The sequence below is a fragment of the Scyliorhinus canicula genome, chromosome 15, assembly GCF_902713615.1.
Source record: "Scyliorhinus canicula chromosome 15, sScyCan1.1, whole genome shotgun sequence".
Classification (NCBI taxonomy): domain Eukaryota; kingdom Metazoa; phylum Chordata; class Chondrichthyes; order Carcharhiniformes; family Scyliorhinidae; genus Scyliorhinus; species Scyliorhinus canicula.
The window spans coordinates 65,539,434-65,554,232 of NC_052160.1; the positions used below are offsets into that span (position 1 = coordinate 65,539,434).

The 14,799-nt window shown below is 40.9% G+C and overlaps 1 protein-coding gene across 2 annotated transcripts in view; it reads left to right on the forward strand.

Annotated features, from left to right (window-relative positions):
- The window catches only part of znf598 (zinc finger protein 598), a 40,564-nt gene extending 26,128 nt beyond the window's left edge, over window positions 1-14,436 (forward strand). The window contains exons 10-12 of one of the 2 annotated variants that reach the window (XM_038819248.1): window positions 904-1,054; window positions 6,437-6,578; window positions 10,845-14,436. In XM_038819248.1, coding sequence (XP_038675176.1) covers window positions 904-1,054; window positions 6,437-6,578; window positions 10,845-11,186 — 635 coding nt within the window. In that variant the 3' untranslated portion in view covers window positions 11,187-14,436. The remainder of the gene's footprint in view (window positions 1-903; window positions 1,055-6,436; window positions 6,579-10,844) is intronic. The other variant, XR_005463337.1, reaches the window with a different exon arrangement.
- The last annotated feature ends 363 nt before the right edge of the window (window positions 14,437-14,799 follow it).

Sequence of the window (14,799 nt, forward strand, 5' to 3'; positions counted from 1 at the left end):
TCTTTACTTGGGAATTCTGCTGTGTTAAATTTCCCCTCCCCCACACTCTATATTAACACCATCAACTGTAACTTGTCATTCATTTCATTTGTGTGGGACTTGTTAAAATGGCTGTTGTGTTTGTCTACATGCTGGCACTTCAGAATAATTCATTAAAAATTAAACACTTTGGATTGTTTTGTGGGGGGAAATGGTAAACATTAGATGTGCTTCTTAAAATATAATGCGGTGGTTACACATCCGACGACAATTAAAAAAAAAAAATCCATGGTCAATTCAAATTAACTCATGGGAGTCGGAGGTTGGCTCGCTTTGCCACTGTCTGGCTTAAAATAACCTGTATTTGTGGCCAAAACGTTACAAAGTATTGCTAAACAACTTTGCAGATCTTCTACATAGACATGTTATCACCGAGGTTTCCAGGCTTCCAGTCTGCCATCATTTGAAGAATGCACTGCGTTGTTTTAAAATGTGTTTCAGGTTTGACATGGATATTCCTTACACTATGTAACCGTCAGCCATTTTCAAACTTGGGTCACTGACATTTTATTTGTAAAAGCTCCTGGTCAAAATTGGAGCCATCTCTTTATAGAGAAGAGGTTCTTTGGATTGTGTACTGGAGAATGGGTAAGTGCATGTATCAATATTTGTCGACTAAGGAAATGCATGGAGATAAGAGTTTCTGAAAAGGTAGGTGGAGTTTAAACCCTGTGCATAGGTACATGTGAGATCAGAGGCTTAAATGTTCGTGATTCAGTGCAGTTAGCCAATGAATGCTTTGCTTTGACAGTGCTAAACTACTGTAATGACCTCAAATATCTGGAATTTCCTTTTTTTTTAAATAAGCAATTTAAAGTTTTAGCAAATTTCAGACATTTAATTCTGAATTTATTTTTTATCCAGGTTTTAACAACTTATTACAAGCGAAGAGCCCACCATCCAACCTTCCTCCTCCACCAGGATTGACTGCCCCTGTTAGTAAACCCCCTCCTGGCTTTACTGGTGTTCCTCTGAATTCAAACATCAGCGAGCCTATGATTCCAGCACCAAAACAGTATGTAAATTACTTTCCACTGTGAGGCAATTCTTATTTTGTTATCCACTTTAAAAACCAGGGGTTCAGTACTGGTGGATCTCCCTGTCAAAACAGAGCAGTTAATTTCTATTTCCTTAGAATGTACTTCGAGGGTGCGTCAACATGTTTGATTTTGTTTTTAATTTAAAGAATCTACTGAGCTTACTTTGAGAACTATATTTTTATAAGGTGTATGTTTGGAAATTTTGGTAAAACTGAATAGTGAATTCCTTTTGCATATACAGAGTTTTTCTACCATGAAGCCAAAGCTAGGACTGGTTCTGAGAAGATGTTGCTATTTATGTGGAGAGCACTACTTGCAAAATGCCAATGAAACAGAACGTTGCATTTTAATAAAAGCAAAATACTGCAAATGCTGGTTCCAGCACGTGCTGTTTTATATCAGTATATTGTGAATTAACTGGCCAAGCGCTTTATTTCTGACTCCATTGGAGATTACACAGGTTACTGAGATCCAGTAGCATGTTGAGTTGTCCAATGATCATATCTTTCAAAATGTTCATAGCAATAACATTTTCTACTGTTGTTTAAACTGAGACGCTGCAATAATTTTATGCATATTAACTAATGCAGTCATTTTAGAACAAACAATTCATCAACTGCTCAATCACATCCTCACCATGACCTTTCCCGAATTCCCAATAAAACCATTGCACACTCCTCTTCGTTCAGCCCTCATCTCCTTATGTCTATGGGATGCAGACTTGAAAGGATATGGCAGATAGCTACTTTAGTCATACATGACTAGATCTGGCTGGATCACTTAAAACACTACTGAGTCTTGTTCTTGTCTGTTAAACAACTTGCTATTCCAGGATCATTCTGGAATGCCTTGGTTGCCCCCGGCTTCTTTACTGCAAACTGCCTCCTTAAATCCCCCTCCAGCCTCCCCTCCCAAGAATGAGCCCATGAACATCTTTGTTGCAATGAACAAGGCAATCCAATTAGCTGCCTCTCTAGTGTCACTCCTTTCCACGAGCCAAACCTCATGGTCCCCTCCCCACAAAAATACTCCCCTATCCCATTCCTAACTCAGATTTTCTCCCCTCGGTGCCCTGTCTGAGCTCAGCCATGAGATCCATCTCTTGCCCCCTTGATCCTATAGCCAACACAGTGCTGCCCGCCAGCTTCCCCTTCTGGTCCCATGTCAGCCAATCTTGTGCACAGTTCTCTCTTCAGGGGTTGCCCCTCTCTCTACATCTCCCATCATCATTTCTCAAAAACAAACACTTGATCTCTTCATTTTTGCAATCTACCATCCCATTTCCAACGTCCCACCTCTCTTTCCTCTCCAGTTCTTGAATGTTTTATCACCTCCCAAATCCGTTCCCATCTTTCCCAGAACTCCAAATTTGAATCCTCCACCAGGTTTCTGCCCCTGCCACCATACCAAAATAGCACTCCTATCTGACTGTGACAAAGGCAAACTTTCCCTTCTTGTCCTTCGCAACCCATCGGCAGCCTGGTTCAACATAGTTTATTTTTAATAAATTTAGAGTACCCAATTACTTTTTTCCATTTAAGGGGCAATTTAACAAGACCAATCCGCCTAACCTGCACATATTTGTGTTGTGGGGCCGAAACAGAGCCGGGATCGAACCTGGGACCTCGGCGCCATGAGGCTGCAGGGCTAACCCACTGCGCCACCTTGCTGCCCGATTCAACATAGTTGAACATCTTCCTCCAACACCTTCACTATTGTCCAGCAAGGTGGGTCGGCTCTCACCTGGGACTTATATCTCTGCAGCTGGAGAAATTACTTGTAATGGCTTTTCTTCCTGGTCCAGCGCCACTGCTTCTAATGGCTACCAAGGATTAATCCATGGCTGCCTCCTATTTCTTATCTACAGATGACCCTCAGTAACATTATCTGAAAGCACAGCATTAGTTTTCACAAACACCTGAAGAGACATAGCTCTCCTTGTCCCATATCTCTTGACAACTCTACAGTTGCTGAATTATCAGGCTGCTTGGCCACTGGGCTGCATTTATTTGTGCCGCAACACTAGGAGGAGCACCTCCTCCTGCATATGCGCAGACAGTAATCTTTATTGTCAAAAGTAGGCTTACATTAACACTGCAATGAAGTTACTGTGAAAAGCCCCTAGTCTCCACATTCCGGTGCCTGTTCGGGTACACGAAGGGAGAATTCAGAATGTCTAACAAGCACATCTTTCAGCACTGGTGGGAGAAAATCTGAGCACCCGGCGGAAACCCACGCAGTCACGGAGAACGTGTCGACTCCACTTAGACTGACACAAGCCGAGAATCAAACCTGGGACTCGGATGCTACGAAGCAACAGTGCTAACCACTGTGCTACCGTGTTGCCCAGATGCAGTGTTCATCGCAGAACACGTACAAGGCTTTCAATTGTGGCTGGCGTTTTATAGCTCATTTTAAAATTTGCAACTAGCCAGGCCCCCTAAATTGAGATAAAACTGAAAACTGGTATTTGAGAGTAGATTAAAACAATTATTAGGATTGACTCTCTTCCCCAAATTGTTTTGTTAATTTGCTGGTCAATGCTATGAAAATTCTGATTGGAAATACATTGGAGTCTTGCTCTTTTAATAGAATTTTCACGGATGCTGCAAAAAAAAAATATTGATCCAAGTGTTGAATCAGTGATAAGTAGAACACATAGACAATAATAGAAAATACAAACACCGGTTTATTTCAATACAATTCTAATACTTTTTCACTTTCAATGGTTTCCTTCCCCGACCTGCTCCAAGACCAGAGTTTCCATACAGCTGGGGCTCTTCTTGTTGAGGTGAAGCCCTACCCATTAAAGTTCATATTCCGGAGAGGTCATGGAAATTATATTCGAGAAATGTCCTGCATTATTTATTAGCATTTGCTATTTTCTACAAGTGAATGTGTTTTGATAACTGGACTCTTCCAGGGCAGTCCCTGATTGCTCTTTATAATTCTTATAGCTGCAACAAGACCCCTTATTCACGAGTTCAGTGTTCTTAATAAATTTTAAAAATAGATGAAATTTAAAAGTGTTGGCCAACTTGGGTCCTGAGATAATGACTCTGGAATTAAGAGCCCCATTAACTATTCTAGGAGTTGTGATTTGCCACAAGGTTGCTTCTGCCACCGACTGGAAAAGCTTCATTAATAGTCACGCATGTGCCAGTGGCCAAGTGCGCATACGCAGCTGCTCCTGAGGTCTTTCCGGTTGGTGGCAGGCGTTGGTGTATGTGTTATCCAGCACTGGATGAGCAGAGATTTTCTCCAATTAAATATTGGGAAAACTGAAGCCATTGTTTTTGGTGCCACCTCCAAACTTTGTTTCCCAAGTACTGACTCCAACCCTTTCTGTAGCAGCAGTCTGAACCTATATCTGCAACCTTGGTATCATGTTTGACGATGAGATGAGCTTCTGACCGCGTTCATGCCATCATTAAGATGGCCTATTTCCACTCCCATAATATTGTTCAGCTTCATCCTGTCTCTTATTACCTGCCGCTGAAACTCTCCATAAATTTGGGGTCATTCAAATCTCTGCTGCACATAGCTCAACTGGCAGCGCGTCCATTCATCTAATATCCCTGTGTTCACGAACCAACATTGGCTCCTGATAAAGCAACCCCTCTGTGACCATGCCCCTTCCTATCTCTGTAATCTCCTTCAGGTCCTCCGATATCTGCCCTTCTCATTGCGCATCCCTGATTTTAATTTCTCAACCTTTGGTGGCCGATACTCTATTTAAACTTTGGAATTCTCTCCCTGCATCCTCTCGGCCACTCTACCTAACCTTTCCCCTGAAGACACTTGTTAAAACCTCCCTCTTTGACCATGTTTTTGGTCACCCGCCCAAATCCTTCCTTGTGTGGTTTGGTATTGTACTTTTCTAATGTTCCTGTGAAACCCCTTTGGATGTTTCATTGCATCATAGGGGCTATATTGGTATACGTTGTTGATGATGACTGTACATCTTGGGGCACAAGTCTACATTTGATTCTCCTAACCAGTTGGTGCACTTCTGTTCTCTACTGCTGTTTCATGAAAGATGTAAATTGATGGAGGCCAGGTGGTTTTGCCAGGCTGTCGGAGATTCACCCGGCTGCATTTCAAACCAGTGCTGGCCCCGGGTCCATACTGAGGCCTGTTGTTTGTCCCTAGTCAGCGCCATGTTTTAAAACAAACTGAGCCTGGAATTTTATAGTAATCTGACACATCTGACTGGAAGCACTAGTATGTTTCCCTTGAATGAAAGGCCCTATGTGTCATTGGCTTATATAGTAAATGAATTGTTCAGTATGGGACTTGGCCATGCAGATGCCCAGGTTTAATCTTTCATCTCTGCTGAGGTGTTAACTGATTACTGGAGTTTTAACGTTCATGGCTTTTTAACTGATGACACCCACCAGGAAGTGTGGGTGGCATTTGAGAGTAGAATCAAGGTTGGTTGGGACGCTCTCAATTGCTAAAAAGTTTGTCAATACTTAGGGTCTTGAATATCTGTATAATTACCATCAAGAGGGAAAGTTGGGAGCTTCTGGCATCAGAAACCCTGAATTAAAGTACCGATTGACGATTTTTAGGTATCCGTTATTTTTCAATTGGGTTACGGGGATAGGGTGGAAGTGAGGGCTTAAGTGGGTCGGTGCAGACTCGATGGGCCGAATTGCCTCCTGCACTGTGTTCTTTGTTCTAAGATTTTGTTGGCAAAACGGGTCCAAATTATTGTGCTAATTTAGAGATTTTGAAGATCTGATGTGAGACAGGGCAGTTAGTGGATAAACAAGTATAATTGGAAATCATTAGGTATTGAAGCTTTGCTGGGGTGCTTCATAAATACGTCAGTATTTTTACAAACCATAAATGGAGTGGAACAGTTCATACATATTATGGGTATTTTTCACTCATGATTGAGGTGTTTTAAAGAAAAATTTTGCTATGAATGGTCATAGAATTATATCCTGCTTGTATTATGGGTAATTGTTCATGAAATGCCGATGACTTTTAATTTCTAGGGTTTTCACATTTATTGAATAATAGAATCTGATATGTGCCATTTTCTGTGGTTTGACCAGCTCTGTACTTGTGTGGCTTGTAGACTGATTTAAGTTGTAGACCCAATTTAATGGTTCCTACTCTAAATGTAGAAATGGCTTCTCTTAAGGTTTGTGACTTTCTAGTGTGCACTCTATCCACGAGCTCCCACTTGGTAATAGTATAAAGGCAAGATTGATGCATCTTGTGCACAAGAGTGTGGCTGTGGAGAAGGATGGGGATGGAGAGATAAAAGACAAGAAATGACTGGTGTTAATTTTTTCTCTCTTTTGATCTGATTTTAAAAACATCCCTTATTTATTTTCATGTAGATCTCTACCTTCAAATATTTACCTCCTTCCTGAAAACTTTAAGCAGAGGAATGTTGAACTAATCCAATCAATAAATACGCTTTTGCACAATGACGAAACAAAATTCAACAAATTTAAGACCCAATCTGGGCAATTCAGACAGGTAAGCTGCATTAACAAAACATAAAATAATGTTGATGGATTGCTTATTTTCTTGGCCTAAAAGCTTATCTTGGAAGGAGTTGCTCTGCCGAGACTTTTCTATCCAACTGGATTTGTTTTTAAAAAGCAGGTTCCTGGCTGCAACACAAGTGAAATACTGGTGATCAAATAAATGAAAATGGAGCAAATTTTATAACTAGCAGCTGAATCTCCAGTATCTGTTTTATACCCAGGCAGAAAATTCAAAACCTACCCCAGTATCTTTTATTTTTTTGAAAAAAGTTTTTACTTGGGTTAACTTTTTGTGCATTAATGTCCACACTGGGCAATGGGTGAATCTTCCAGTTTTGTATCCTGAATCAGCTAAAAGCTCTTTCAGATGTTTGACTAAAAGTAGACCAGGATCAAATATAGATGGTTCTGTTCACAAGCTTTATTGAAGATCTTGTATGGCCAGGAAAGGTGCCTTTGCCTATCCTTCACTTAAGGAGTCAGCCAAAAGTCGTCTTGGCTTACAAGCATGGGAGCAGAGGTTATATACACTTTAAACCCCTTTGTAACATATCTCCTTACCCCTCCAACTATTCTGAATCCTTGTCTTTGCTAACAAGTAATCTTTATTCAAGACCCTCGGAGGTTTGCATGATAACATTATTATCCCCAATGTTTGAGTCCTCTCCTGTCACCTTTCAGAATTGAAAATGGGTCACACCCGCAGACATTTGCTAGCCTGAGACTCCTTCATCCTATAGATGAGAAATTTATGGCTTCTACCCCCTTGGTAACAGGCTGATGCCAGCAGCCTAGATTCCTGAAGAAACGCAGCCTCAATTTTCCTTATTCATAGTGTTGAGTAATAATGATTTAAAGAATTGTATTCACATACTGTTACAAAGTCTGATAATAGAAGGTTAGAGTAATTGCGTATTTGTATCACTTAAGGGCTAGCATATAATGAGCATCTATGATTCTGTTTCCCCACCCCCTCCTGGCACCTGATGTCCCTTGATATTCTTTCTGCTGATATTACATGTGAGTAATCCAGTTGCATTGAAGGATTGAAACTCCAGTGATTGTTTTCTCCTTCGTGTCATGTTAGTCTGGTCTCACGATTTAAAATAATAATTATCGCAGCCATCATTTTGTATTAATGGAAGACTTTCTAGCTCCATCTCTTTGGGGGAAGGGCCTGTTTTGCTGCAGGCACAGTGAGCTGTTATTGCAGAAAAACATACTGCATAGGAGTAGAATTAGGTCATTTGGCCCATAGAGTGCTCCGCCATTCAAACAAGTGATCGATTGGTTGTTGATTAATAAGGCGATCGGGGGTTCTGGGGAGAAGATAGGAGGATGAGAAAAATATCAGCCATGATTGACTGGCGGAACAGACTTGATGGGCCGAGTGGCCTAATTCTACCCCTATGTCTTATGGTCTTAAAGGCACTCAGTGACTTAGCCTCCACAGCTTTCTGTGGCAATGAGTTCCACAGATTCATCACCCTCTGGTTGAAGAAGTTCCTCCCATCTCAGTTTTAAAGGATTGTCCCTTCAGTCTGAGGCTGTGCCCTCGGGTTCTAGTTTCTCCTCCTAGTGGAAACATCCTCTCTACGACCATTCTCTCTAGGCCCCTCAGTGTTCTGCAGGTTTCAATTAGATAACCCCTCAACCTTCTAAACTCCATTGAGTACAGACCCAGAGTCTTCAACCGCTCCTCATATGACAAGTCCTTCATTCTGTTGTTTCTGGACCCTCTCTTTGGGCCACCTCTTTGCCCACCCTCCTAGCCTGTCAAGGACCTTCTGCTGCCACTCTGGTTCCTCAACACAACCTGTCCCTCTACATATCTTTGTCATCTGCAAACCTAGCAACAATTCCCTCAGTTCCTTCTTCCAGATCATTAATGTATATTGGATTTGGATTTTGTTTATTGTCACGTGTACTGAGGTATGGTGAAAAGTATTTTTCTGCGAGCAGCTCAATAGATCATTAAGTACATGAAAATAAAATAAAGACATAATAGGGCGACACAAGGTACACAATGTAACTACATAAACACAGGCATAAGGTGAAGCATACAGGGGTGTAGCGATAATCTGGTCAGTCCATAAGAGGGCCATTTAGGAGTCTGGTAACAGCAGGGAAGAAGCTGTTTTTGAGTCTATTCGTGCGTGTTCTCAGACTTTTGTATCTCCTGCCCGATGGAAGAAGTTGGAAGAGTGAGTAAGCCGGGTGGGAGGGGTCTTTGATTATGCTGCCCGCTTTCCCCAGGCAGCGGGAGGTGTAGTTGGGGTCAATGGATGGGAGGCAGGTTTGTGTGATAGACTGGGCTGTGTTCGTGACTCTCTGAAGTTTCTTGCGGTGTTGGGCCGAGCAATTGCCATACCAGGCTGTGATGCTGCCAGATAGGATGCTTTCTATGGTGCATCTGTAAAAGTTGGTATGGGTTAATGTGGACATGCCGAATCTCCTTATTTTTCTGAGGAATATCGTGAATTGCTGTGGTCCCAACACTGACCCCTGCAGAACACCACTAGTCACTGGCTGCCATCCTGAAAAAGACCCCTTTTTCCCCCATTCTCTGCCTTCTGCCAGACAGCCAATCTTCTACCCACGCCAGTACCCTGCCCCTAACACCATGGGCTCTTACCTTATTTAGCAGTCTCCTGTATGGCACATTGTCAAAGGCCTTTTGTAAATCCAAAGAAATCACATCCACAGATTCTCCTTTGTCTAACTTCTCGTTACCTCTTCAAAGGATTCCAACAGATTTGTCAGGCATATCCTCCCCTTGTGGAATCTCTGCTGCTTCGGTCCTACGGTCCTATTTTAGCATACGCTTCCAAGTTCTCTGCAATCTCATCCTTAATAATAAACTCCAAAATCTTACCAACAACCATAGTCAAGCTAACCGGCCTATATTTTACTATCTTCTGTCTCTCTCCCTTTTTTAATATAAATTAGAGTACCCAATTCATTTTTTCCAATTAAGGGACAATTTAGTATGGCCAATCCACCTGCACATCTTTGGGTGTGGGGCGAAACCCACGCAAACACGGGGAGAATGTGCAAACTCCACATGGACAGTGACACCCAGAGCTTGGGTCGAACCTGGGACCTCAGTGCTGTGAGGCAGCAGTGCTAACCACTGCACCACCATGCTGCCCTTCTCCCTCCCTTCTGAAACATAAGTGTTACATTAGCCATTTTCTAATCTTCTCGGACACGCCCTGCCTCCAGTGATTCCTGAAAGAGCACCACCAATGCCTCCACAATCTTTATTGGCACAAGTATTATGAAAAGTCCCTTGTCACCACATTCCGGTGCCCGTTCGGGTACACAGAGGGATAACTCAGTTTGTCCAAATCGCCTAAGAGCACGTCTTTCGGGACTTGTGGGAGGAAACCGGAGCACCCGGAGGAAATGCATGCAGATACGGGGAGAATGTGCAGACTCCGCACAGACAGTGACCCAATCTGGGAAACGAACCTTGGACCCTGGAACAGTGAAGCAACAGTGCTAACCACTATGCTACCGTCTCCTCCGCTAAATCCCATAGATTTCTGGGATGTAGTCCATCCTGTCCGGGTGATTTATCCACCTCCAGCCATTTACGTTTCCCCAGCACCTCCTTCATGATGGTCACTACACTCAACTCTGCTCCTGATTCTCTTGAAGTTCTGGTATCTCACTGTGTCTTTGACTGTGAAGATTGATGCAACGTAGCTATTGAGTTCCTGTCATTTTTTTGTTCCCTATTACTACGCCAGCCTAATTTTCCAATGGTCCAATGTCCATTCTTGCCCCATATCTTTTTTATGTGTATTTTTTTTTAAACTCTTGCATTCTTCTTTTATATTACTAACTAGCTTGCACTCCTATTTCTTCTTTCTCTCTTCCCCCCCCCAAAAATTGTTTTTTTAGTTGTCCTCTGCTTGCTTTGAAAGGCCTCAACACGAAATATGCTTTTTCCTTTGCCTTTATGCTGTCCTTGACTTCTCTTATCAGACATGGTTGCCCAATATCCTTGTCATACGAATGAAACTGTCCAGTAGAATTGTGGTAACTTTTGTCTTATGGTCCCTGGCTACTTGGTTGTCTTTGCACTAAAAGGATTATTTACTCCATTCTATCTGCTAGATAAAAACTTGATTCCTAAGACAACTTTTCGGCCCTTGAAACGGTAATCTATAGATTATAATCAAGCTATTTGGAATCTGGTGAATTATGGTTACTATCATTATTACATCACCCTCCTTTGTGTCCATAGGGTAGGATTTCTGCTGCAGACTATTATCGGAGTTGCAGAGAACTTCTGGGAGAAAATTTCCTGAAAATATTCAATGAGCTGCTGGTTTTGTTGCCGGATACAGCCAAGCAACAGGAGCTCCTCTCTGCTCATAAGGACTTGAGAGAGAAGCAAGGGTCAAACAAATCGAAAAAGAACAAGAAGAATGCGTGGCAGACCACTGTTAACTCTGAGTTCGACTGCCAGGTGTGTCCCACGTGCCAACAGGTGCTAACCCAAAAAGACTTTGTCACCCACAAGACTTCACATTTTGAGGATGATGAGTTTCCCACTCTACAGTCTGTCAGCCGAATCATCAGTTAATAATTAGACCACGTCTTGCAGACGCAAGGAAAAATTTATTTTGCCGTGTAGAGTAATGATGCACGTTCATGGTGTGCAGTTGCGATTTACAGACATGGGTTTTAAGGGGAAACCTGGGAGGAATATAGTATAGTGCGTAGGAGGAAGTGGTACCTGTGTGTTAAGAGAATGGTTGACACGGTATCTAAACCTGCTGCTATGCTACTGTAGAAAGTGAAAGGTGATGCATCATTATACTTTATTTTGATGTTTTTGAAACTACTTTCTACATTTGCAAAAAATCAGTTCTGAAATAAGGATTTAACAAAAGATATCACTCAGTTCAAAGATGTTGCACATGACATTGACTATTAAGCATCAAGTCTTTGTGCAAATGCTGTGCATAGTCAAAATGTGTATTGATGTACACATACACATCAGAAAAGTGTACTAAAAATAGTCCAAATTGGCTCTGTCATGTAAAATACCATATTCAAATAGTTTGATTTGCATGCAACACATTGCAGCATCTTTTTCTACCACTTGTAACCATTAATGCACTAAATTTCCCATTTGACCATTATTAAAATGTAAAGTCTTGGATAAAATGCAAAGATTTAGCAATGAATATTAAATGCAGGATATTGCATTGCTATAATCCAGTTTTCTTTTTGAGTGTATACAATTGGTAGCTCACAAGCCCGCCTTCCAGAGTAATAACTGTTTTCTGGTTGCTAAAATAGCAGATCACACCACCAAAACAGCAAATTAATTTTTTGGTTCCATTGCTGTAAGTTGCATTGTGAAATAGCAGTATGCTGATATTTAGGCTCACGGGCCTATTAAATTTCATCACATCTTCACTCAGCTGTGGAGTTCCATGAGTTAAACAATAGCAGTGACTATGCTACTGAGGTGTTTCAAAACAACAATTATTAATATACCAGTGTTGCTCTGTGATCTTCATTTCTGAACTGTTTAGATAAAGTCTTAATGTGGCTGATAAAGATTATAATTCAAGAATAAGTGGCACAGATAGCCTTGTCCTGGAACATAGTAATTGTCCCTGTTTTTTGATATTCATGATAGCGGTGTGGGTTTATTTTTCTTGTAGCACATTTTGATTGGTTGCCTGTATTGTTACAGGAAAAAGTTTTGAGTGGAGATGACATTCATTTAGTATCGCCATAAAGATTTTGGTGCAGAGGTGGCTTTTAAATTGAAGATTAAGATACCGTATACCTGTTAACATCCAGTAGTGCGATTAGCCACTTGCTTACCAGTTTTCTTTCTTTATCCCGCCCACTTTTCTAAAGACGCTGATCTCCAGTTCAGTGCACATCACTTGCCCTCTACTATCTTATCTAGTTGGTCACTGTTCATGTGAGTGCCAGCTGGCAGTTGAACTATGAAGCATTACTGCATCGACCAATCCTTTTCTCCATTCAATCCTTGCATGCCTGGTAGAGGTTGCTAAATAAGTGATCAGGAGCTGAACCTCTAGCTATTTTCCCCCCTTCAATCCTCGGGTCCTGAGAACAATTTTGTGGTGCCCCTACTGCTAGTCTGACTGAAATCGGTTTACTCCACCCAGAACAACTTGCGGCTGCCTTGATCTATCTGCATGACCGTTCCTCTCCAGAGAAACCAGCTGGCCTATCAGATGAATGTTCCAGCACCTGTCGAAATAATTTATTCATAGCCCACTTTTGTAATTCACTTCCAAGGTTCCAAGCCACAAGCTCTAATAACACTTAGTTGGGTAGAAGAATAATCATTTATATTTTCAAGGATTACAATTTCACTGGGCTTTGATGAGTAGATATTTATTTGGTTTATTAGCCACTATCTACTGGACTGTATTTCCTTCTATCAATCTTGCCACTGATACTGTAATGACAACTGAATGATACTGACAGTGATGCAACACTCCCATGATGCATTGGATTATTTTTTTAGTTCACTTAGCGAGAGTATATATTCAACCCTTTTTTTTTTAATTCACTTAGCGAGTATATGTTCAACATTAGTTGAAAAGGATCAAAATGCTGCAATATGAAAGTGATTTTTAATTTTGGAAGCTTTGCCGATATTCTGTAACATTTAAATCAAAATGAGCAGTTAAAAAGGTAGCAAGTGCAATAATGAGAATGGGAGCAGAGGGTAAAATATTTTGCATGAGTGATTGTCCTGTACATTCATTGGGAGTTTTTGTAAAGGAAGCACTTAACTGGAATAGGTCTTCAACTAAAGTAAGCTGGACGTACGTACAATGAGTTGTAACCACTTCAATAGTGGTCTGAGTCACTGCATGTAACCAGCAGTAATAAAATGGCACCACATTGAGTCAATGGAATTTACCATCTTAACTGATTATTGCGTATCCTGTCATTACCTTAGTGTTGAGCACTAAGTGGTGCTGAATAAAAATGAATGTTCAAGCAAATGGAACAAATATTTAAAGAACAACTGAATATATTTCTGTGCGAATATTCAATAATATTAGCATAGCTTTGGGTAAGAACAGATCAATGTCGTCATGAACAAATACTGTTTTAACATGAAACTTGGGAGGTCCAATTTTGATTTTATATTCCAGGAATACTGACATAAATGACAACAAATAAGCTAATGTAAAAGCTTTAAAAGCATATATGTGACCTGTAATATTCTGTAAGTAGGATACACGCGATGAAAAGGGGTGACAATTAAATTGGTACTGATGGCCACATTTCTATTTTGAGTCTTGGTTGCAGTAGCGTTAATGTTGAGGCACATTCTAGGCAATTTCCAGAGCTTAGATTTGTGATTTAAGTGGTTGCAACTGGGAACTACATGAGGGTATGCGTAGTAGTGACCTTTTGGTACAGAGGAGCTCCAATTTCTTTCTGATGTTTTCAAAACTAAAGTAACCCAATTTGGTTCTGTTTTCTGTTTCATAATCAATTTGACTTTCGTAGGACTCTGATTTAAAAAGAAATTCTGTACGTGGCCTCCAAACTAAGAAATGGTGCGGGATTGTACTTTGCATCATTACTTTAATGGACTGAAACCATGCTATGCTACAGTTACTGGAACCTGAAACACCTGTACATTTGTTACATTTGGTTTTGCATTTGTATCACTAAAATATTTATACCCATGCAATTCCTGCATTTAATGAATGTTTGGCTGAGCACTAGTGGCGGAGTAAGTTTGCCTCAGAAGAACCATATGCAGTATATCCTGGAATTCTTGAAGGGTGCCAATAAAAACTGTTTATGCAATAAAAGCAGTGTTTGATCAAAGCTGCATTTTTACAAGGATCACATTTTTAGAAGGTGTATTTCAGACATGTTACAAAGAGCACACACAAACCTGAAACCAATTTGGTTTACGGGATTTATAATCGCTAGCTAGCAACAATTGCATTTATTATAGTGCCTTTGATCTACAATTTTCCCATGCTGTTTAATGCATTAAGTCATCAGATTATGAATTTTGCTTATTTTGCTGAACTTTGTTCCAATGTATATACTTCCCTCAAAACTGTCAACAGTTAGATAATTAGCTCTGCTTGCTTTATCCCACTCAAGCCAAGATTTGTGTGTTGTTATTTTGTAAACATTTCCGCAGAAGGGATCTGTAGAATCCA